We start from the raw sequence: 24,055 nt of genomic DNA, 5'->3' as shown, positions 1-24,055 counted from the left end.
AAAGCTGCAAGTTGAGTCTCATTCTTCAACTAAGACACACTGAGATTTATGTTCTGACATGACTTTTGTAGGCCAGGGAAGGAACTAGAGGAACAGAAGCTCTGAACACAACAGACATTGCTGCATCAACCCAACTCTAAGAATACTTCTTAACAGATGCTGCAGCATGATACATTTTACCCAGTTTACTGGGGAAACAGGGGAGTTCAGTGTGGAGATGACTCTGAACATGCCAAAAAGGCTGTTTTCTCAGATGCTTTTTGCTGAAAAGCCTTTCACAGAAGGAAAATGGAAGCTCTTACTATCTGGTGGTAACTGATGTACACCTTCTCAAAGTAATCCAACACACATTTGGACAAAGCCCTCTGATAATGCCCAGTTGTTGTTTTGGTTGTTGTTTTGTTGTGTTTTTTTTTATAGTGTACTTAAATTACACAAGTAGAAAAGTTATGCTTATTAATAGTTTAATGTATGAAGGAAACATCCAGATTTCTGAATATGAAGGTACATATCTCACATTAATTTAAGTCTACATAAAGTAGAGCCTCTATACTGACATATTGAAATTTACTTTCTGCTTAGCCATTTGTTATGTAAACAATTGTACATTTATTTGCCATTCTAAAACTTCAGGATCAAGTTTACATAATTTTGCTAAATTTCTGTGTTTGCTCAGAAGCAGTTTACAGTACTAAAACCAACCAGCCAAAGAACAGCTTCAACAGAAAGTTATGTCAAAAAAAAAAAATAAAAGGAAAGGAAAGAATAAAGGCTAACTAAGTTGAAACGTATGATGGTGGGGAATGGGCGGTCACAATGTTCACAGAAAAAGGTCAGTTAGTAAGTTCTTCTGCAAAAAGCCTACACACTTCAGTCAAGCACATCAGTAGAATGATCTGGGAGCACATAAACTGTTTCTGCCATTTGTGTTTTCCTCTGCAAAAAAAGGAATCTCAAGGCTAGCAAGTTGATCCCACTCAGCCAAGTTGGTTCATATGCACGCTGTTCATGTGAGGTGTCCAAGTTCCAGTCCACACCTGAAAGAGGAAGATTCACTTTACACCACGTTTCAAAACAGTTCCGAAGTTAAAATAACAATGCAGTGCTTAGGGCTTTTTTTTTTTTTTAACCCAAGGAAAAGCCCAACCTCAGAAAACACAGCAATCCATCATCAAACTGAACTCCTTTCAGCACTTGTTCTATCCTGCTGTTACTCAGGTGAGAAAAGATGGAAATTGGGTTTTAATCTTTCTTCCTGTACTTTTTCACCCTGGCCAGAGGATCCATATTCCTCTTCCTTTCTAACTAATGCAAACTCCCCACTTTCACCCAAGCCCGATTGCTTTCCTTCACAGCAAAATCAAAGACAGCAATCAACGCTATTTATGCCTGCTAGTTCCTCCATCCTAGCAACAATGATCTAATCAACATACTACTGTTCCACTGGAAAAACGTGTCTCTTCAGACCCAGGAAGTAAGGACTTCCTCTATACATGCCAGGTCTGCTGTCAAGCAGAATTTAACAGGACTCTGTATATATGCCAAATGATTTGCAAGGAGAGTGCCTGAAGACCTCCAGCTTGCACAGCAAGAGACTCTTTCCTCTTTACCTTACCAAGTTCAGACAATCAAAAACATGACTGGCACCTTGAATTACTGTCACAGCCCAATGCATACCCACACCCTCAGCTCTGTGGAAACCCAACTGTAACAAAGCAAAGCCTTCTATGGGGGACAAAGTTTTCTCACTAAGCCAGAAGTCAACTTGTAATGGTCATGAGCCACTTCTGAGCAATACATGAACTGTGGCCAAAGAACAGACCTCTTCCTTGGCACACCTAAGGTCTGCCAGAGCTGGGAGCTGCTGCTTCCACCTTGGGTCATTCCCAAGAAAATTAGGTCTAGAAATATCTTTGTTTAGTAACACTATAACAGAGCTCACTGTATAATTAAAAATAAACACATGGAGAGCTCTGCTGATCCATTATAATATTAGTTGCTGGCTGAGGAAGAACAAAAGGCTTAGGGGAACATAATCCCTCTACCTAAATTATATTTAGTGGACAAGCCTACAACCCAGGCATGAACAGAGCAGCAGACAGAAGAGCTACCTACTCTCTTCCTACATGAGCTCCTAACACAGTGAAGACTTCAACCCCATTCAGAGCCCAGCCACAACCCTCTAGACCTAACACTGTCTGCCTTTTTTGGGGAAGGGAAAGCTTACATGACAGCAAATGAAGGGCTCTTCTGACAGAAGCAAATTGATGGGTGTTTTCCCAAATGCAGAACAGCAGACAGAAATCATGATCATGTTGAGTAAAACATGCTGTGTAAAACTATCTTTTCTATCCACACTTGCCTAGAGCACATAATAAAAAAAACTGATCTGCAGTAATTAACCAGGTGTCTACTTGAATAGGCAGCTTCTCTAAGCTCACCTGGCAGCAAGCTTCCCAGTTCTCAAGCACAAATATATTCACAGAAGTAACAGCAGCACACTCCTGTGAGCTGCATTAACTTAGAGAGGCTGACTTTTTTCTTGGGACAACTCAGGCTTATTTTTGGAGCTATGACCAATGGTTAGAAGTTGTATGTAGGCAGGCACAGCACTGAGTGCTGTATTGAGTAGGGGGGGCTGCATCAGCTCAGACACTAGCAAAAAAGAAGAGACACTACACTACTTGAATGCTTTCTAACAGCTAGGATGTTCACCACACTGTTAAAGTTAAAACAAAATAGCAAATACAGAAATGGAAAAATTACCGTCTGAGGCCCATTGTTTTCTGTGGAATTTGAAACCATCTTTATCAGCGAGTTCCAAGACGGGTCAGCAGCATGAGGCCCATTAAATATAGGCCCTCCAGTACCATCTGTGATGGGGGCTACAGGAGGAATCATTGCATTCCCATACACAGAGAAAGGCATACCCTTAGGGGGAGGAAAAAAAGCCAAGAATCAGTGTGCGTTCATAAACAATGCTACTACTGCACCTACAGAACGACAAAAGGAGATTCATGTTCAATAAATTCTCTATCTTAAAGCAGTAATGAAATGCCTGAACTCCAAGAAAACCTTTCTGTGCATGTATTTGTTATCTCACAGACAAGTTACTTCTAGTTAGTGCTCTCAGGGCTAGTCAGTTCTAGCTCAAGCACACGACGTCTCAGCGTTGTTCACCTGCCGTGCGCGGCGACGTGGAAATCAAGCAGTGCCACACCTATTGAGTCCAAGAAGGCCCTTACCCCAACTTTTGGGAAGTCCATGTATCCTGCAGGAACAGGCTGATGGAATGTACCAGAAGGCGTTACAATTCCCGTGCTGTCTCTCTCCATGGCTTGGTGTGAGAACACCCCTGGATCAGACATGGGCCTGTGGATCATGTGGCTTCCCATTCCACTGTGGCACCAGTCCACTTTATCTGACAACACAGAACCACAAACAGTGTTATACATCACACCCCCTCATCAGCCATTTTCCAGCCTAAATATTTGCATTCTCATGTTTCTAAAAGTGACACGTGCTCGGCCTGCAGAGCCCTGTGCATCCACTGGATTAAAACTCAGGCACACGTGGGATGGGAAGCACCAGAAAGAGAATTACTCCATGGCAGGAGCCCTGAGCAAGGGCAAGGAGTTTTAAACAGTTCTATGCAACCAAAGCATCACTTTGCAATCTTCCTTCATTTGAAAGGCAAAGCTGGCATTTGGACTAACTCCTCCTCCTCCAAAAACCTAAATTTCTTGCATGTTTGGGTGCTGTGAAAGGGGTATGTGTGTTACGGATGCTATTTGCTCCACTTCATTACCATTCTGTCATGAATTATTTAACAAAGAAACAGAGAAGTACTTTTGAAAGGCAAAACCAGAAAATGACCAGCTGGAGATGTGTGCTCATGTTCTAATTACATGAACTCATTAGAGGCAGCTTCATTTTGTGACTGCAGTTCAGACATCCAGAAAGCCAATTTTTCAAAATGAAACATAAGGAAATTATATTTGGAGGGGTGCAGAAATAATCAGAAACATTTCTGAAGCCATCCTGATACTGACCATGAGCCAATCCCATTCTCAACAGAAAATCAAAATGCTGCAGTAATTGAATGAAGTAGAAAGACAGCAGCATTCCAAAAGCAGAGACAAAGGGCAGCCTTTACACCAAGACAATGCAAATAAAAATACTCAGTTTCTAAAGCCTTACTGATGAGTAGCCTCTTACTACACTAGAGAAGTTAAAAAAAAAGTTTGGATGCATCCTATCTATTTTGTACTTAGGGGAAAAAAACTCAGAGCAGTATAGTTGTTGCATACAAAACATGTTCAGTTAGTCTATGTAAACCTTAAACTGTTTGGACTCCTCAGTCAAGCAGCTGAACAGGCTGTTCAGAAAGCTTGAGCAGTTTCCATCCTTGGACGTTTTCAATATGAGACTGGATAAAGCTCTGAGCAACCTGGTCTCACCTCACAGCAAATCTCATTTTGTGCAGGAGGCTGACATGACCTCCAGAGATCCCATCCAACATAGTCTCGTGATTCTCTCTCCTCATCCTAAGTCAAAAAAACCCAAACAAAAAAAAGCTAACAAAAAAAAGCTAACAAAAAAAAGGAAAAAAAAAGGAAAAAAAAACGAGCAGACTCCTATAAACTGCACCCAAGATTCCTGACGTGTTTGCTGAGAAAAGCTGTCCTGTCAGTAACTTAAATTTGTAATTAATTCCAAAATATTGAATTCTATGTGACTACAGGAGAGTCAAGAGCCTCACATTAGTAAAATGCAAATGGCATGACTAGAAGAAATGAAGAAAACTACCAATTCATACAAACACAAACTGCATGATCCTCAGCACAGAAAAAGCTCCATCTTGGCTATGAATTAAAGATCAACATGAACTGCTATTGTACAAAATAGTGCGTTTATCAACAGAAAGAAAATATGTACTATTATCTTGAGACACTTGTTTCCCCTCAGTCACATGAAGGGTATCAAAATCAAATGATCCTCACTCAGTTTATATTCTTGCAAACCCTGTGGTTTTATTCTTCCTGTTTTTTCGAGTTCTTCACAGATTCTCCAGAGCCAGGGTGTTTCAGAACCCCTGAGGTCTTCTGAGACCTTGTTAAAACACAATTAAGCAGATTGGAGGGTAAACACACACCCCTGCTCCAGCTCCCTTGGAAACAGCAATCCTACATTTTGAGGCACTTGCTTCTGCATTGTCCTTCAGCTCCAAAGGCAAGTGGGGAAAACACAGGATGGTGATCAATTGCAAGCACAGAGACATCTCTTAACACTACATACCTTGATTGCCACCTATACCTTCGAAGGACCAGATCCCACTGTGTCCCACTGGAGCAGCTAAGTTGCTCCCAATAACAGATGGAGCAGATGTTCCAGTTTGTCTAATACGTGCAGACCGTTCAGTCCCAATCGGAACAGGAACTTTTCTGTCCTGAGAAACATTACTGGGTTTTTCTGATCCCAAGGACACTGCTGAAGGGGTGGGAGATGGTGCTCTTACTCCAGAAGACACCGACTGAGCAGGAGATTCTGCAAGAGCAGCAACAAGAGCACTCAGCAATGACAGCCAGAGCTTTTCAAGTCACCACAAACCTGTCATTTAATGTCAAGACATACATGAAACAGTGGAAATGGGTACTTGGCTAATACCAGGATCACATAGCAAACACTTCAGGATAATTTTAACAGTTCTACTTTCAGATCAGAGTGACATTCATCACCCATTTAATCTCTTACATAAAATGATTATCATGCCCTGTCAGCTCAGCTACTGGACACACACCACAACTTAACTAAGCGTTACTGAGTAGCAGCCATAGAGGATTTGAAGATTACATCCACAAGCACAGCTGAAAGAAACCCACGTTGTTGTTGGCTTCCTTTGGGTTTTTCTTCTTTCTTGTTGGTTTTTAATCTTGATTAGCTGTGTTGTTATTTTTGTGGGTTTTGTTTGGCATTACTTTTGCCAGCTTGTTCCCCGAGTAAGCCAATACTCATCAGCTGATTTGTTTTCTGCCCCAAAATCTCCAATATATAGCCAAAACTGCAGGGGCCAAACATGGAAGAAGGTACCAGAAGTTGCACTCCCAGAATACACTGCACAGTTCTGTTTCAAGAACATCAGAAAACCTAAGCAATCACCACTGTGAGTAAGCTTTAGTAAAACATCATTACAAATCATACCTGGAGTGCTACCCCTCACAAACCAAAACCCAACTTTTTCTTTGTAAAGACACCTAAAAGGATGTCATACCCCGTAACAGCTCAAAGGTATCTACAGCAAGAACAAGGAACTCCACAATAGCATGACTGTAGCTGCTAAAAAAAAGCACACTAGAGACAAGAACTTGCAGAAGAAAATTTCATCTAAAAATCTGTGACTGCACAAAGATTTGAAAAACAACTAAAAACCTGATGTTAAAAATGAACAAAACTAGAAAAGCCTACTTAAAATAGGCAGTGCTTGAGGCTGCTTGATTTTTTTTGTACAACAGGTTCTCAAGTGATTTCCCACTGACCAGAACTCACCATTTGATGCTGATGAACATGGAGGCAATAAACTAAGTGGGGAAAAATGCTGTCTGTTAAAATTAGCAGCTGCAGGTGCTCCGCCAAGAGGTGTCCCAGGCGCATAGATCTGACCTCCCGAAAGGTTTGAGGCAAAATTACCCAGGTGTGTAGAAGAAGGTGCTACAGGAGCATAGGGGGAATCCATACTGACAATACCTAGGAGAGAAATGGGCACACGTGACTCCCAGGACTCCAGGATCCTGTGAAGAGGTCATCAGTATCACAGAAATAACAAAGAAAAAAAGCAAGCTTTCATTTGATGGATTGTTGGGGGGAGGGAGGTGGTGGTGTTCTTTTCCAGAGAACTGGGAGTGTTAAGCTTTATATTCTGCAAGTCTGGAGAGTATGTGGAAGCTGTGCTGTACATACAAATCACAGAATGGTTTGAGTTGGAAAGGATCTCAAGGATCATCTAGTTCCAATCCCAGTGCCTGGGCAGGGACACCTCCCACTAGCCCAGGTTGCTCATCAAGAATGCCTCTTATCATGCAGGTACCTTGAATGCAAAGAATTGAAGGAAATATAATAAATGCTCTGATATAACTGGACATCTGAAAAGGAAATGAGCATTTTATTAACTTGTTATTTAAATTTTCTAGGTTTAGAAATTATTTTGTACCAGTAACAGTGGAAATAATGCTAGATTGCTGTCTACATACACTGTGATCAATCCTGAAGTGTTTTGATTTTTTTCCCCAATCCAGGGATACTTTTTACTTGAGTAAGGAAATGATATTTTATTATGACCAAGTGGCACCAACTAGCCAAGGTACCAAAAACTGTAAGAATTTCTACCCCCTTAATACTCTCCTCAATGAAGAACGGGAAAAGTAGCAACTTAGAATTCTAAGTTTTATCAAATTGCCATGGCACCTGCTTCATTCTCCTACACATAAAGCACATGATAAAAGAATTCATAGTTTTAATTAGGGAAAAAAAGTCCCTTCACCAGCATCAGGCAGAATAAAGCAGCACAGCACCTGCCTCCTCTCCATCATTTCACTTATCAAGATCCAAACTCCAGTTTTCATCAAATTCTTCAGGCTCTTGGGGGTTGAACTAATGGAGGAATCTGACTTACAGATACCTCTAGGTCAAGCTTCCCTAAGAGAAGGTGCTGAGATAACAGTAGGAGCCTGTTGAGAGCACTGCTTTTACTCAGGAACTGACAGGCATACTCAAGTGACACACAGTGTAGAGTGTGCCAAAGTCAAAATGCTAAGTAGTACATGAGATTGATAAAATTCAAAGAGAGCACCTCAAAAGCTACTCAACACCATGGTAGTCAAAAAATACAAAAACATGAGCTGTTACATCTCTTGATTCATAAATGAAGCTACATAAACTCACAGGTCTTACAAAGCCAGGCACAGATAGCACAAACTGTGTACACTTTCTGAAAGCTACAGAGCATGTTCTGTGACAACCCCTTGGTCTCTGTGCAGAGGGCTGAACACTTTGCTACAAAATTCAGAAACTCAACGAAATTAAGTTTTCTGATGGAATTAAGTAGTTAAGAGAACAACCCTCGTACTACAAGTTCACATCAAAACGTTTTTTTAAATAATCTTAACATTTCAAGGATGCTGCTGTTATTCTGCAGCCTCAGGACAAGCAGTAGGTTATCAGAAATTAGTGGTTATTAGCTGGTGATAGGGAAATGAAAACAACAGTGAAGTTTTTTATTATCTGAACTATCACAGAAGAGTAGACTGGAGTGGCAAAAAGAATGCCTCAGCTCAACTTGTATTAAGTTCATCAGCTGCAAAATAGTTACTAGATTTGACAGGTGGCACTTAAAAAGATGAACTCACCTTCTCTTAGAAAAACAACGATAAAATAGATTACAGCACCCTTTTGTTGCAGGGCAGAGAGTGATTTACTATCAATGACCAGAGAAGCTGAGGCAGGAAGCATTACATGTCCAAAGCAGTGATTAAGTTATTATTTAAGTATATTATTAAGGTATGAACCCAAAACACAGACTTACCTGAGGGACTTGGAGCTGGCCTCTGTAAGGGTGGCCTGAAACCTGGGGCTTTGGAAGTATCAGACTGATGCAAAGGATCTGAATTTGGCAAAAATGAAGACTTTCCTGACAGCATCGATTCTGGTGTTGTTTGAGATGAAACGACGGACCCGCCCCAGAAGGCGTGAGCAGACGTAGGGCTGTTCTCAAACAACGTGCTAAAGGGCCCGAACGGTAAAGTAGCACTGAAATTGTTACCCATGGACTTGTTTGCTGGATGGGCTGAATTCTGAGAAGCACTTTGTGTACTTAAGGTAGAAGGAAGCTGCACTGAAGAAGGAACACTGTGGGGCCTTTTGATGTGGTTCACGTTGAGGACTGCGACAGAAGAGTTTTGCACGGGAGCTGGATTCTTATGGACACTACTGGTTCCGTGGACAGGCGGTCTGATGGCCGGGGTTTCCATCTTGGCTGAGGGCTGAGAGGACCCCACTGACGTCTGAGACATGGGATAGGTCATCGGGGCATTTGTTGGACCTGCCACAGAAGCAGATGAGCTGGTCGAAGCTAAATTTGGAGGCACAACCATTCGAGGATCTGGTACAGGAACCTGAGGTTGCTGAAGAGGGGGTCTTGCCTCTTGCGGAGGAGCTCCCGGAGGCTGCTGATGAGCAGGGTGGACAGATAAGCTGCTGCTGGTACCAGAACTGGGTTGCCTACTGCTGGTTGAGCTGCTCGTTTCCACTGCTGGAGGACTACCTGCTTCTGGATCAGATGAAGGTGCACCTTTATTGGGAGAGGTCGCCGCACAATCGGCAGGGCTGCTTCGGGACACCCCCGCCGGCTGCGCAGGAGGAGAAGGAGATGAGGGGGAAGATGCAGGGTAGTGTTCTTTGGCAGTTGGAATTGGATACGTGGCGTTCGTCGGCGCTGTGCTTGTGTTACTTGCCGTGGTCGTCACCGTGGTCGTCGTGGCATTTGATGTCTTCACGACCGTGACAAAAAGCTGTCTTCTGACTGAAGGTGAACTCGGGCTGCCGTTGGCAGAAGAACCAGGCACAGTAGAAGCCACTGAACTTGTTGTAGCTGTTGGACTGGTGGTCAAAGAACTGGCTGAATTCACCTGAGAGCCACTGCTGTTCTGACTGTTATGGCGAGGCACCATGTGAGGTTTCGGTGAGTTGGTCGCTCTTGCGGGGCTCAAGGGTCTAACAGGAAACGGACCCCACGTGGACTGAGCTGGTGGGAAAGTACCTCCAAAGTGTGTCATGGGCAACCGGGGCGGACGGATCTGCTGGAAAGTCTGAGCAGCCAGTAAAGCGTGTGCAAACTGAGGAGGAGGATAAGCTAATGGAAGAGAAACTTGGAAACCGGGCCGCACATTGTTCACTGGGTTCTTGATGGTTTTGTGAGTGGATGCTGAAGAAATTGCAGGCACGGTGAGTGCGGAGGCAGTCTGAGATGTTGAGGAAGCAGCCACGGTGGTCACTTTGATGCCCACGAGAGAACTGTTAGCAGCTGTAGTGGTGGCAGGTGTCGACGAGCCTATTTTGGAGTTTGCAGCCGAACTTTTCAAACGGTTCTTTGGAATAAGTTCATCAATTTCTTTATCTGGATCCTTAATCAGAGCATTTATCAACTGCGTGGCCTGTCTTGTCGATTCTGTGCCACCCCTATAAAAAAGAAGGGAAAAGGGAAAGTGCGTCTGAATCATTTACATACATTAAAATGAAGAATCTCCAACTTGTCTTACATCACGCCAATGGACAAAAAACAACTCTCTAACTGAAGACCAAGCTTGGCATCTTCTTGCTGCTGACAGTTATCTATGAAACAAGTTGAAAACTACCTCCCAAATAACCAAAATGGTTTAAAAAGTTCACTTCCCTAAATAAGCTACATATTTAGCCATGGTTAAACACAGAATCCTAATATCCTCCACCTTCTCTCCAAGCATTGTTTTGTACAAATGTGATGGTACCAACTGGCAGTTTTCTCAGTTTTCCCACCCCATCCATCACCCCTGCCTCAAACAACTGACTGTCTCAAAGTGACCTTTCAAGGGACAAGGTGAAACCTTTTCATTTTTCTACACAGCTGAGTTGTCTGCAAAGAAAAAATCCCCACAGGAACAAGCAAATGAAGCAGCTCACTTACCTTATTGTTATGATTCTATCTCCAGTTTTGTCCTTCTGCTTGTCAATGTCTATGTGTGCTCCCGTACACTCACGTATTGCGTTGATATTACATCCTCCTCTGCCAATGACTCTGGAAATTACAGTTGATGGAACAGAAACTTTCTTGGATCTACAGAAAAAAGAAATTATATTAACTGGGAAATGCTTCCAGGGCATGAAGCAGTGGGCAGGTTGGTCAAAATAATGTTGTAATTCATGACTCAAGCTATGTAGCAATAATTTTGTCAAATCTACCAGGTCAGCTAAGAAGATGATTCAGGAACTCCAGAGAAGGCAACACTAGATAAAACATTTTGAAAGCCAACATCAACAAGAAGGAGTTAGAGGAATGCTTTGCTTACCTTCTCACAACTTCCTTCCATCCTTCTTCCCTTTTCTGACCACGTTTAGGACTAGCAATGGTTAGCTTTCCATTTGGAGAAGAAAGTGGAGAAGGACCAGATTTTGTGCAAGTAGACAAGGAATTACTCGTCACTTCACTAATAACTTCAGACAACCTTTAAAAGAAAGAAATTAAATACTGTCATTATGCAGTCAAGAAAAGAAATGGGAGGATGGCTTGCATTTTACCCACTTTCCAGTCCCCAACCCATTTTCCTCTTTTAGCCCAAAAGCACTATGGTATTAAGAAGCTGCTTGAATTGAAATGTTTGTATCAGGACACCCCAACAATTCCCTAATTCCAGATGCATGGATGTTTCTTGCTCTATAACCTCTTATGAAGTCCAACTTACTTGATGGATGATTTGCCAGTAGCTGCTTTCCTCTCATCCTTTGGGCAAGTGACAAGAACCGATGGCTGCTTTTTGTTGCTCTGTGTGTTAGTAACAGCTGTGGAAGAATGATTGTCACTTTTGTGGCTGCTGTTGCTATTGCTGCTTTCATCGCTACAGCTGGAAATCCTCATGTTGTCACTATCACCACTTTCACTGGTACTGCTGCTCTTAGATTCACCATTCACTTTTTCTGGTTGGCTATAGGAAATTGGGAGCTGGTCATCAAATATAATCTGAACATTCTCGGGAGTTACTTTGTTTTTCCTGTTTTTCCTTTTGGAGCTTGTCGTGGTGATGGTATTGTTCCTCTTCCCATGGGAACCTGCTAGAGTTGTCCAAGTTGCAGATATGCCTATGGTGGTTGTAGTGGTCGCACTAGGAGGCTCCATTGGGACCTCGGGATCATCTGATGGAACAGCAAAAAAAAAGAGGACTAATTTAAGCTGGCTCGAGGCAGCTTGTGTGGTTTTGTTTTTCCAAATCACAACTGTCCCATTGAATGACTCATGAGTAACTTGCAAGACTCCAAACAACACAAAGACCCACTAACTGCAAGGCCATCTGTATAACTATTGCACATGTCACCCTGGGGAGCCTCTTGACCTGTTTATGCTAACTCATGGACAATTTCATTCTTGTCTTGGAACAAATGCAGTAGCAATTTAACAAATGTGAAATTGAATTCAGCCATGGAGACAGACACAAGCAATTAGGGATATAAACAAGCATATGAAACAGAAGAAAAAAACCTGCCACGTGTCTTCCCTTTCTTTCAGTGTATCAGAGTGAGGGAACAACCTGTGAAATCCATATCTCAGCACACTACATGAAACATTGCACGACAAGATATGGAAGAGCCAGGTTTGATAGATAAGACTACAAAGATACTTGGAACTTCCAGACTGACAGTTTTTCCTCTTATCATCATTCTGTTTGTAAGCTTGAATATTTTTTTTTTTAATGTCCTGTTTTTAAATAATTGGAACTGAAGGACAATAAAACAAGCCAACATCATCCCCGCTCTCATGTTTAAGAGAAAGGTAAACAAAAGCAAAGCTGAGCAGGTAAGAAGAAAGCTTGTATTTAAGTTCTGACAGAAAAGCAATTCTTTAATCCTGGGAATAAAATCAAGGCCATGTTTCAAAAATAAGGAAAATATTTTTCATCACCTTCAGCTTTTAGCTTCTCTTTCTCCTGAGCAGCTTGCAGTTCAAAATTCTCTTTATTTTTTGCTTCTATTTCTTCTAGTTTTCGTCTCTGCTCTTCTTTTTTCTTCCTCCTTTTCTCCTTTCTTTTCTCTCTTTTGGCAGCCAAAGCCAGTCTCCTGCTTTCTTCCCTTAGCTGCAAGTCAAGCACATGGAAGAGTATTACAAGGTTTCCCATGCATTTGAAAAAAAACCAAATGTTTCTCATTTCCAAAGAAGCTAAACTTACATTTTATACCAATATATTTACAAAACAGAAACTCAGTTCTCTATGATTTGTATTTTTACATATTTACTTCTTCCAGATTGTTCTCTCATGGTTAACAGAACATTAGTGCAGAAACAGAGGACAGACACCACACAGACTTAAATCAGAGTTTTCCAAGACATATTTCCAGGATTATTTGTGTAACCTTGTGTGTCTCAGCAGTACAGCCCCCATACCACCCACTGCCCTTTCAAAGATTAGAACCTGGAACGGTTTCAGCTGGCATCAATAGAAACTGTGAGCCCATTTGACACTACACCTGTACTTCCATTTTTCCACTAGATTTTTACTACAGTCCTATGGTTTGTAGTAAGATAATTAGTATATTTTTTACATTTTCAAGACACAAAACAGTGTTTAAACTTAAAATCCATACTGTGAGTGGAAAATGCCCATCTACCATGCACTTGACAAAATAAATCATACTCAAAAATCCTTCTTTTAGTACAATATTATTCCAGAAAAAAAACCAAAACAGTTATACCCAAGTTTCTTGATCCCATTTCTCTGAATAGTAGTGAAATTAAAGTTCAATCATTACCTGAACAGCAAGGTGTTTGGCTCTACACACTCCAATTATGGTAATTATACATACTCCTATACAGTAATACATACTTTCACCAACTTTATAATCTTGAGGGAACCTAAGACTAGAATTTTATCAAATATTCACAGCTCCAAACTCTTGCAACTTGCCTTCTCCAAGTCCAGCTCCTCTAAAAGAATGCTTGCATTTTTGTTGGCTTCAGCAGCCTGTCTGTCTTTGGCTTGAACAATGGATTCCATACACAGGTGGCACTTTTTCAGCATCTCCTAAAATGACAAAGCACACCGGCCCCCTGTTTGAAAAGGTAACACTGCAGGGGTTTCAGTGCACGAGCTCAAGCTTATAACTGTAATCTAACAACTGCTGTGCTACTTGCACAGGAATGTTTTATAAGTCCCAGCTGCTATTCTCCTTCCTCTTAGCACAAAACAGTTCATCTAGACTGGAGGCAAAAACAAAACTGAATCTCCACAGGGAAGAGCAGCAGTCCACTTCACATGCTGTAAGAAACCACTTTGCTGCCAATTACATTTTCTACCTTCTTTCTAGTACAAACTTGTTTTTCAGGACTGTGAATCTTCGTACTTGTGCTCACAGACACTCTTAAGCACAAGTTCATTCTGCTGCCTCCATCTCACTGCATAAACACAGTACAAACCTGATCAACAGGGGGGCATGCAGAGCAGAGTGAGAAAATGACTGGGAGGACATTTGAAAACAATCATGGATAATAAATAACACCACATATCTACTCTCCTGACAATGCTAAGGCACAAAGTTACTGTGGCTGCAAGTTCACAGTTTTTGCCAGTTTTTTTTCTGAAGAATTCCCAAGGGACTCATTGGCTGATACCTGGTATGCCAGGGAGCTAAAGAGCAGTCGTAACATCAACTCTAAAGCTGAATCACAGCCCTACTTCTTCTCAAATCTTTCCTTTCTTACCATCTTACCTTATCAGTAATTGTTGCTATGTATCTCATGCACTCCGAGTCTGATGGAAACTGGTTCACTTCCTTCACGAGGTAGCGCACCACCTTCACGTGACCCTGGAAGACACATGTCAAGGATGACACTCTGTCATTTTCTATCAGGCCAGCTGCCTCTGGTTTGCTAGGGTTTTGCACTTCAGTCCAAGCACTCACTGAAAATATTTACTTTCAACTCCTTCAACTGATGCTCTCAACACTTCTTTTTTGAAGTCTTTATCACATCCCAAACCAGTGAGGTGCATTTCTCCACAGTTAGGACAGAAGAAAAGGGAAGCAGTTACACTACCTGTTGTCAGGCTGCCCTTACTCCAGCCACAACTCCACATTTTCTGCCTTTTCTTTTGGGAATTTGCAAGTGTCCAGCTCTGCCACCTTAAAAGCTGCAGGCTCCTACAGTCATTTTCAATTTTTCAATACTGCAGCACTATAGCTACACTCCCTTCCTTACAACAATTATCCCTAGAGTCAAATCAACCTTTTCTTTTTTGCACAAGTGCTCAGCTTGTCTTGCATTAGAAACCAATCCAATTTCCCCCCCAGACCTACTGCTTATCTCTCTCTCTACACAAAACACACTGCAATTTTTCACTTCTCAATAGACCCATGAGAACCAGCCTCAGTAAAGTGCCCATAAATCAAATTTCTACTAGAATTCTACAGGTGACACACAACTATTTTGGAAGATTCAATGCCAAGTATTACAATTAGTGGACATAATTTTAAACAAGTCATTTCTATCAGCTACATTCTCTTTCTAACAACTGTGTAGGGGTGATGGAGACAATCCTTGTTAAGCCCACAGCTTAACTGCATATTTTACCTTTCGAAAGGCTGCCATAAGAGGAGTTATTTTCCTGTTATCAGCAGCATCCACATCAGCTCCAGCTTGGACTAGTAGTTGGACAACATCGAGATGCCCTCCATTTGCTGCCAGCCACAGAGGAGTATTCCCCTTCTTGTTGCGCACGTCAATGTGAGCTCCTCTACAAAAATGAACACAATCAAAACTCTGCACCAGGCTTTCATGTCATCTATCAACTGCACATGCAACCTAAGAACAGGCTAACATTCAATACTAATTTTTTTCAATAGCCAACTTATGCATTCACACAGTGCTTCAGGTTCCAAAATGATACTTTGGTTTCTTCTGATGCTGTCAAGAGCCTCAACTCAGCCTAAAAACATTTTAAATTCTCTGTATCATGCTGTTTGTCATCTGTCTCTGAAGCTTCTCTAATTACTTCATTAGAAGCCATCCATCAATATACTGTACTCTTCATTAGCTTACTCAGAACAACTTATGACATTTCAGGTATAAGCCAACAGCCAGTGCAACTCCTTGGAAAATGATGTAGCAAAAAGCTACCCAGGAAACATAATTACACTGAATGTGCATCGTGATCAATCTAAAAAAAATTAAATCATTCAGACGTACATTTTGTGTGTGCATCTTCTGTTGTTTAAGGACTTTAACACTGCCATCTAAAATGGCTGTGTGTCTTGATTATGAGTACCAGATATGTAAACTTGACAACAAATTGTTTATTTCTAACATACACGATTCTGTGAGACAGGAAAAACTGAGTTAGTCCACCTAGGCAAAAGCAAGCACTCTTAACACCAAAGAGAACTTTGTTTGATCACTTCTGGTAAATAAAAACACATAGTGATGGTCAACACAGACAGAACCTTTCCCATTTTCTTCCCTGGGGTCTATATTGGGAAACATTATTGTGTATTTGGAGAGATTAGTCTAATTAAAGCCATATTCCAGATGTTTTTCTTCAAACAGCACACCTGCAAATACAGTACCTGCTAATGAGAAGCTCACAGAATTTGTAGTGCCCTTTGTCTGCTGCAATGGTTAAAGCTGTATCTCTTGAGGAAGGTACTGGAGGAGCATTTACATCTGCACCTTTGTCCAGCAGAACTCTGCCTACTTCTGCATATCCACCAGAAGCTGCTTCCATTAATGGTGTGAGACCAGTCTAGGACAAGCAAGAAGGAAGAGCAAGCAAAGATGATTAAGGGAGTGGAACATCTCCCTTATGAGGAAAGGCTGAGGGAGCTGGGTCTCTTTAGCTTGGAGAAAAGGAGACTGAGGGGTGACCTCATCAATGTTTACAAATATGTAAGGGGTGAGTGTCAGGGGGACAGAGTTAGGCTTTTCTCAGTGATGACCAGTGATAGGACAAGGGGTAATGGGTGTAAATTGGAGCATAGGAGGTTCAAGGTGAATATCCGAAAAAAATTTTTTACTGTGAGAGTGACAGAGCACTGGAACAGACTGCCCAGGGAGGTTGTGGAGTCTCCCTCACTGGAGACATTCAAAACCCACCTGGATGAGTTCCTGTGTGATGTACTCTAGGTGACCCTGCTCTGGCAGGGGGGTTGGACTAGATGATCTCTCGAGGTCCCTTCCAGCCCCTAAGATCCTATGATTCTATGATTCTATGATTAATCAGGGTGGGAGGGCGCATGTTTTTCACTTGACAGCCAGGATTGATTTAAACTCCCAGCAATGTATTTCTAAGCCCTGGTATAGGGATTACAGTTGTTACCTGGCCCATTTTATAACAGCTTAGCAACATTTTGCAGTTGAGCTCATCTTCAGCTGGCTCGAGAAGAACTTTCACTGAGCAGCACAGTGCACAGTGTCCCCCTGCTGAGGCGTAGTGCTAAGAGGGATTCAAATACATCAACACCTTCTATTTTTATTAAGTCAATGGATTACTGTTCTTATGCTGATAAGCACCTGGAGATGAATTAAGGCTTCAGGAGAAATACTTACTTTTTTTGGATAGTGTAAGCACAAAAATACTAGTCCTGAAGTGCAGCCATTATTTTTCTTTAAAATACGTGGTTCAGTTCAGTTAACTGAGCTACTAGAGAAGTTAATTTACACAAAAGGCAATAAATCAGATAACCAGAGACAAGTGATGACTTACAAGCATCCCTTTTTGGAGACTTATTCAGCTATTTGCTCGTTACCTTAGCTCTGTGTTCCACATTAGCTTTTCTGTCAAGCAGCAGGCTAACCACTTCAGTTCTCCCTTGGAAACAAGCCAAGGTCAGTGCTGTGTTCCTGTTGGTCTCTATCTGGGCATTTATATCAGAGCCCATGTCCAGTAATAGCTTGACAGCAGCAGTGTGCCCATTCATTGCTGCCAACATTAAGGGAGAAATGCCCAATTTGCTACCAGTTCTGAAATAAAAAAGAAAAAACAAAACTTCTCTTTTAATAAAACCATAATCGCATTTCTGAAATGACTGTAACAGAACTAGTGAAGGCAGAGAACTTGAAGATCAAAAAACCAGCAACTACTGCAACTACAAGAGGTTCTCCACAGTAGCACTGCTTAGGACCAATGCATCTACTTCCAGAAATCATGCATGTTACCTTTGAACTACTGTAGATTTAGAGACATCTCTTACGAGGAGCATAACTTTTACTTGGACCTCTTGTTTCACTTGTGCAGTGCAGGGCTGAGCTATATTCTACCTCCCAATGGGTGAAAAAAATTTACACCCATGCAGATACACACAGAAAAAGCTTTCATTCAGCTACACAGAGAAAACAAAGGTATAAATGAACATACACACAGACACTTTCTTCACTAAGTAACACAGAACTCATTTCAACCCACCAGGCCAACAAGCAAGAAAAGAAGGATTTCTATCTCTGACAAAGACAACTGATCATATGATGTAGGAAAGATGTTAACAAAAAACCACAGAGGGAGATGGAAGTTAAAAGAAAAGCACAGTCAAAATCTTTTGTTTCTAACTTATGAAGAAAGAGGCCTGCTACAAATTAAACACTACACTGGGTGTGATCATGTAAGAATAGTAAGATTTTGCTCCTCTGGAAAAGGTAAAAACTCAGAATGCTAAAAGAAAAACATGAGAGAAGGGGTGAAAAGAGAACTTGCCTGGAATTTATTTCTGCCCCAGCATTTAGCAGGATCTTGATAATGTTCACGTAGCCACCAGAAGCGGCGAGGCTCAAAGGTGTGTAATCAGAAACATTCCTGTGCTCTTTGTTTGCCCCTCGAGCTAGCAGCAACTCCACCACCTGCAGTGTTTTAAAAAATAACATCTGGTTTTCTCCCAAACTTGCAAATCTATCCAGGGCAAATGTTTTTCAAGCCTAAATATACCACTGACATCTTCCAACAGAGAGGAAGCAATTTTACTCAGTTGCTTCCCATCTTCTTTCCAAAAAACATGGAAGAAAACATGATGCATTCCTCCCAGAAATACTGTTCAAGAAACAGAGATCAAGCAAATCTCTGAAAAGGTTAGCAGAAATTCACCATGGCTGCACAAGGCTGCTGGCCACAAAGGCTATGAGAAGCTTATTAAAAAGCAGACCTTTCCCTTTACAAGAGGGCACGTCATTGTCACTGCAGCTAATCCCCCCAATGTCTGAAATCTTCCAGATGGCACTAAAAACAGGCCAGAAGAGTGACAAGCTTGCAGTAAGCTTTTGTCTAGGGAAGTAAGGACCTTTTAAATGCCACAGTATCACCTGTGGGAGTGGAAGATGTGTCTCCAACCTCATTAACTTCCAGATGGCCACAGAGAGAGAAAGGTGATCTGACATCAGTCACAAAATACTGTGTTTCACATAATTAAAAAAAACCACCACAACGTTCCCAACATTTACTTTTGATCAGTCACTTGAAAGTGTTCTGTGAGTTTTCCACTGCAAACACCAGAATCATCTGCAGCACTCCAGTATCATACGGTCTATCCAGAATCCATCAGAAAACTCCCTTGGCTCATACAGGGAGCTGACTCATGCCTAACTCCAGCTTCTCAACAAGAACACTCAGAGCTAACTCTAAGCTACATCTAATTATGCTGATCAGAGCCCCAGAGGGAACCACTAATGACTCCAGCCTTGAGGTAGTCTGCACAGCACCCATCTAGCTTGGAAAAAGAGAAAAAGCAATTTATATCAGACATGCTGCAATCTATAACTTAAAAATCATCACACTCTCTGCATCCTTTTTAAGAAGAACACCACCCTGAAATAGAATGCTGAGTGAAGTTACTGTAACTTCTCTGGAAGATCACTTGAGTACACTGACACAATACGTAACCTACACACTGCTTTTAAAGACTTAGGTTTTACTTCACCTCTTGTCTCCCTCCTGAACAAGCCAGAGACAAGGGAGTGTCCTTGGTTCTCTCAGATTGGGCTTCAATATCAGCTCCATTATCCAGTAAGATTTCAACAACACCCACGTGGCCGGCTGTAGCAGCCAAAATAAGCGGAGTAAACCCTGAAATGACAAAGGATGTTTGAACAGTCCACATTGAGAGCTTCAGTGACACAAGTTAAATCCCCTCATAAAAGCAAGCCTAAAAGCTCCACATCAAACCTATTCTTATTGTGTATTTATTTACAGAGATACACTAGAGAGAGGGTGTGGATTGCCACAGTGAGATACCTACCTTTCTTGTCCCTGTGTTCAATATTAGCTCCTCTCTCTAGCAGTGTCTGTACTAGTTCTTCGTGGCCACCAGCACAAGCAAGTGTCAAAGCTGTGTCATGATTACTCTCAGTCTAAAAGAAACAGAAATCATATACACAACAAGGTAAGTATTTCCTTTTTCAAGTGCAACCCCTGCTATCTTGCATATTAGTCCAAGTACAACACCTGTGACCAAAAAAAAAGTTTCTATAAGCTTAGGCATGCCTACTGCTTACCTCACAGCTATCTCTTGAATCCAAGCTGAATCTGCTTCTCCAGTCAGCTCTGTTGAGATTTGTGAATGACTCCTGACAAGAACTGAGGTTCTTCAAGAACCAAGATTTCATTTGTGCTTGGCTAGCTAGATCAACCCCGTTACCACTGCTTGACTGTGACCTTTAGATGGTGTAATGAAGAATTTTAATCTTTAATTCTTAACCCTCTGGTTAAGCCAAAGGGGAAAAAATTCCCAATCTCACCACTAGTGTTGTCAAAGTCTCCGAACAGTAGAAATCAGATACAGGGAGTCCACAAAACACAGCAATCCAAAATAACAAAACAACTGAAAATACACAGAAGTTTCTGAGCTAATACTCTGCTTTTAAGTTTCTTCCCTTTAGAGCTCTCATACACTATCTCCAAGTGAGTGTTTCTAGTGGTAGATAGATCTTGGTAACAGCACAGAGTTCACATCAACCTTGACTGCCTATTAAATACTTGCAATGAAACAATGTGCATTTGATTTCCTAGTGTTGCCAGGGCCCATGAAAATTAACACTATCCTATTGAAAAGTGCAACTGAGAAACTGGGAGGATTACTGGCAGTAACAGCACAGGGACTGACCAAGATGACATCTCTCGACTTACACAAGAACACCCAGAACCTATAAACATGCCTCCTTTTCTTAACTACTATGCGATCTTAGTTTTACTCTATTTTGACCCAGGGTATCTGGCAACTTATCACAACGTTGCCCTGCACTGGTGTCTACCAGCTAACAAGACTGGCCAGGTTGTGGCAAGAGCTCTAGGATGTGGTCACTGCAGAAACCAGGCCAAATGCCACCAGAAGCGGAAGTAGCCACAACAGGTTTTCCAGAGGTTCCCCATCCTTTCTCTGCAACTGTCTCATGCTGTTCCTCTTCTCCACCCTGCCCACATCTTACCCATGTTAACCAGGCACCTGCATATGCTAGCTGCAAGTTAACATACAGCAGTCCTTTAAAAAATAACTTCCAATATAGAACAAAAGACATTTGCACTTTCCTTTAGTGAAAATAAGAGCTTGAATTATTTACTCTTGTTGAAAAACTTAGAAAAATTACCAGTTTTAATATTTTCATACTTCTGTCAAGCGGGGTGACCACTGGCCAACAACTTCCAGCACAACCACAAAAGCACTGTGCAAGATTTTACGGATTATTTTTGTCATAGAATATCAGGCCAGAAAAATATTTCTGTCAGGAAATAGGTTTGCTGTTTCTTATAATCACTCTAACAACAAAGAAATGAGAAAGACAAGTGTTTAGTCATTCAAAGGCCTTCTCTTCTGTTCAGTGAGGGCCACAGGAAAGTGGGTTGCAACTCTCTGCAGAGTTTTATAGGCTTTTTAATAGCTGCAAATCAAGTCCCTAGAAGCAAGCTCATTCCAAACCAGAGCAGCTTACTGTCACTGAATTATTCAGAATGCAGAAGGCAAACCAGCTTCATGTGTCCCAGCTGTAGACTTACCTGAGCATCAATATCTATAGCAGGGTAGATTGGTAGCATGGCTGAAGGAGAAATTATAGGACTCGGAGTTGGTGTCTGAGGTTGGGAGACAGAAGTTGCAATGCTATGGGTAGGAGTGTTTGACATTGCAGATGCTCTTCCACTCACTGCTGTTGAACAGAAGAATTACACTTAGTAAAAAGCAAAACATTTATCTTCAAATGTTTAACATGACAATAAATGGACAGTGGGACAGAACTCCCACCGACAGACAGAACTCCCAAAAGAGCTTTATTTTCCACAAGTACTTATATTCTACACACTTAACCCAGTCTTTGAACCTTTAACTCTTTGAATTTAACAACTACTAAAAAGGTTAACTGTGTTAGAGCAAAGAAATAGGCAAATATCAGATTGGCATGTTTTCTAGAATAAATAAGTAAAATCTAAAACAACAACAATCTTTCCTACAAGTCAGCCGTTGTTTTGAGCAGGAGTTCCACACCTTGAGAAGCAGGACAGCAGAACAAGTTCAATCAATGGGTATCTATGCAATTTTGTCTTGAAACAGTCTAAAGATTCCCATATAATAATAGTTTGTCCAACCTTTAACCTCCACCACCCTGGCCCTCATAAACATAGAAAAAGCAACAGTGCTAGTGTCAGGATGCTCACGTTGAAACCAGGAGTGGAAGCTTTTCAACAGCCATTTTGCAAAGACTTTGGTCAAGGGTGTTAGGATAAGCAAAAGGTAATGCCATTTTACAAGTGATGACAGTATATTGACATGACACAAAATAGCACCGACCACCACACTGCCCTGAAATTCATTTTATACAGATAATGTTTAAAAGTACAAAGCAAACTTGAAGCTAAAACAGCCTATGGGGAAAAACACTCATTTTCCTGCTTTGTTTTTTCCCTTAAAAGAACTCCATGTTTTTCTCCCTGACTTTTCTCCAATATTTCTTCAAGTCTTTATCAAGTATGATCGACAACGTAAAGCACTGTACCCTTCTCCTCTCAAGTTGACAAAGGCACCTTTCACTGTAAAATGCAGTTTCCATATAGTATTCACCTAGCACACACAACTGAGGAACCTTACAGAAAATCAAAATAATGCCCCTTTAGCCCCAACTTTCCAAGGCCTGTTCATTTTTCAGGTGTTGAATAATCAGCTGTGCCCCTAACCACGAGGCATTGATAATTAGCTCTAATATTTCACTTGAAGTGGTAAGTTTCTCAACAGATGCCACAAAAATTGTATCCTCACATGCCATTTTGTGTACTGTTTCCACTGCAAGGCAGTTACGTTTTTCTTCCATTACTACTTTCATTTCTAGATTTCCTACATCAGAACCCAGCAAAAAAGCTAATTATCATCACTGAGAGAAAAAGGGAACCCCCCAACTTGTAACATAAAAAGAGTGATTATCTTTGTATTTAAATCAAGACTCAAACTCCCTTCATCTTTATCTTATTTGAAAACTTATGAGACAAATCACACTAGGTACAGATTAAAATAAACAAAGACACTAAGTCAAAATATTTTGACATAAGGTCAAAAAATATGGCCATAAGGAGTTTTGTACAGTGAACTAGCCAAAGATGATAAGGAAGTATCATTCAGTGGAGCAACTGATTTCAACTCATCTCATTCCTTATTCTGACTGTAAATTAGAGATACAACCTAAAACCACAACTTCAAGATGGTCTCATATAGAAGGATAAGACATCAGGTTCAGCTCTTGCTCCCCTCTTGGCATATATGGCCCTAACAAGTAATTTGGAAAAAACAGCGTATTTACCCTCTTTTTTTAAGTTCAAAGAGGAAGTTAAAGCAGCAGAAAACAGGAATGGACTTAATAAAGGATGATGATTCTTGACTCTCACATCTAATGCAAAAGAAGCCAATAAAGATGGCAAAATGGACTGGACACTCACCCAATATGCTTAACTTGGATTATATCAAAGCACGATCATCAAACAGTCCAGTTTGACACAAGTTAACCCTGCTACAGCAGAATATCTATTTTAAACAGTTGCTAAGAATTACTGCTGTAGTCCCAACACGGGGGCTGAGGAGCATCTACTATATTATATTTAGACTTAAAAATATATCTATAAAATCATCCAGGTAGTTAGGAAAGTCTCAGGTGATGTGAATTCTATTTTTACATCCATGATGTTGCAGGGAGAGGAAGGGAAAAACCCAACAACAACAAAAAAAAAAAGAGACATGTTTAAAACCCAACACCCCTTTTTCCACAAGGAAGAAAACCTTTATTGTACAACCCTTCTATAGGAGTTTTTGTGCGTGC

General features: G+C 41.2%; 1 protein-coding gene across 1 annotated transcript in view; it reads right to left on the bottom strand.

The window, feature by feature from the left end:
- Positions 1 to 447: 447 nt before the first annotated feature.
- Positions 448 to 24,055, bottom strand: part of ANKRD17 (ankyrin repeat domain 17) — a 46,285-nt gene continuing 22,677 nt past the window's right edge. Inside the window, exons 16-34 of the mRNA XM_010003638.1 lie at positions 21,756 to 21,904; positions 20,005 to 20,116; positions 19,687 to 19,832; positions 18,474 to 18,616; positions 17,533 to 17,746; positions 16,354 to 16,529; positions 15,362 to 15,524; positions 14,503 to 14,598; positions 13,701 to 13,817; positions 12,701 to 12,872; positions 11,490 to 11,937; positions 11,097 to 11,252; positions 10,715 to 10,864; positions 8,579 to 10,230; positions 6,547 to 6,744; positions 5,299 to 5,547; positions 3,246 to 3,421; positions 2,767 to 2,931; positions 448 to 1,037 (exon numbers count right to left, since the gene is read on the bottom strand). Coding sequence (XP_010001940.1) covers positions 978 to 1,037; positions 2,767 to 2,931; positions 3,246 to 3,421; positions 5,299 to 5,547; positions 6,547 to 6,744; positions 8,579 to 10,230; positions 10,715 to 10,864; positions 11,097 to 11,252; positions 11,490 to 11,937; positions 12,701 to 12,872; positions 13,701 to 13,817; positions 14,503 to 14,598; positions 15,362 to 15,524; positions 16,354 to 16,529; positions 17,533 to 17,746; positions 18,474 to 18,616; positions 19,687 to 19,832; positions 20,005 to 20,116; positions 21,756 to 21,904 — 4,742 coding nt within the window. The 3' untranslated portion in view covers positions 448 to 977. The remainder of the gene's footprint in view (positions 1,038 to 2,766; positions 2,932 to 3,245; positions 3,422 to 5,298; positions 5,548 to 6,546; positions 6,745 to 8,578; positions 10,231 to 10,714; positions 10,865 to 11,096; positions 11,253 to 11,489; positions 11,938 to 12,700; positions 12,873 to 13,700; positions 13,818 to 14,502; positions 14,599 to 15,361; positions 15,525 to 16,353; positions 16,530 to 17,532; positions 17,747 to 18,473; positions 18,617 to 19,686; positions 19,833 to 20,004; positions 20,117 to 21,755; positions 21,905 to 24,055) is intronic.

Source organism: Chaetura pelagica, unplaced genomic scaffold (assembly GCF_000747805.2).
Source record: "Chaetura pelagica isolate M959 unplaced genomic scaffold, ChaPel_1.0 scaffold358, whole genome shotgun sequence".
In the NCBI taxonomy this organism is placed as follows: Eukaryota; Metazoa; Chordata; class Aves; order Apodiformes; family Apodidae; genus Chaetura; species Chaetura pelagica.
Note: the sequence above shows the minus strand (reverse complement) of the source record. Positions and strands in the feature narration are given on the sequence as shown.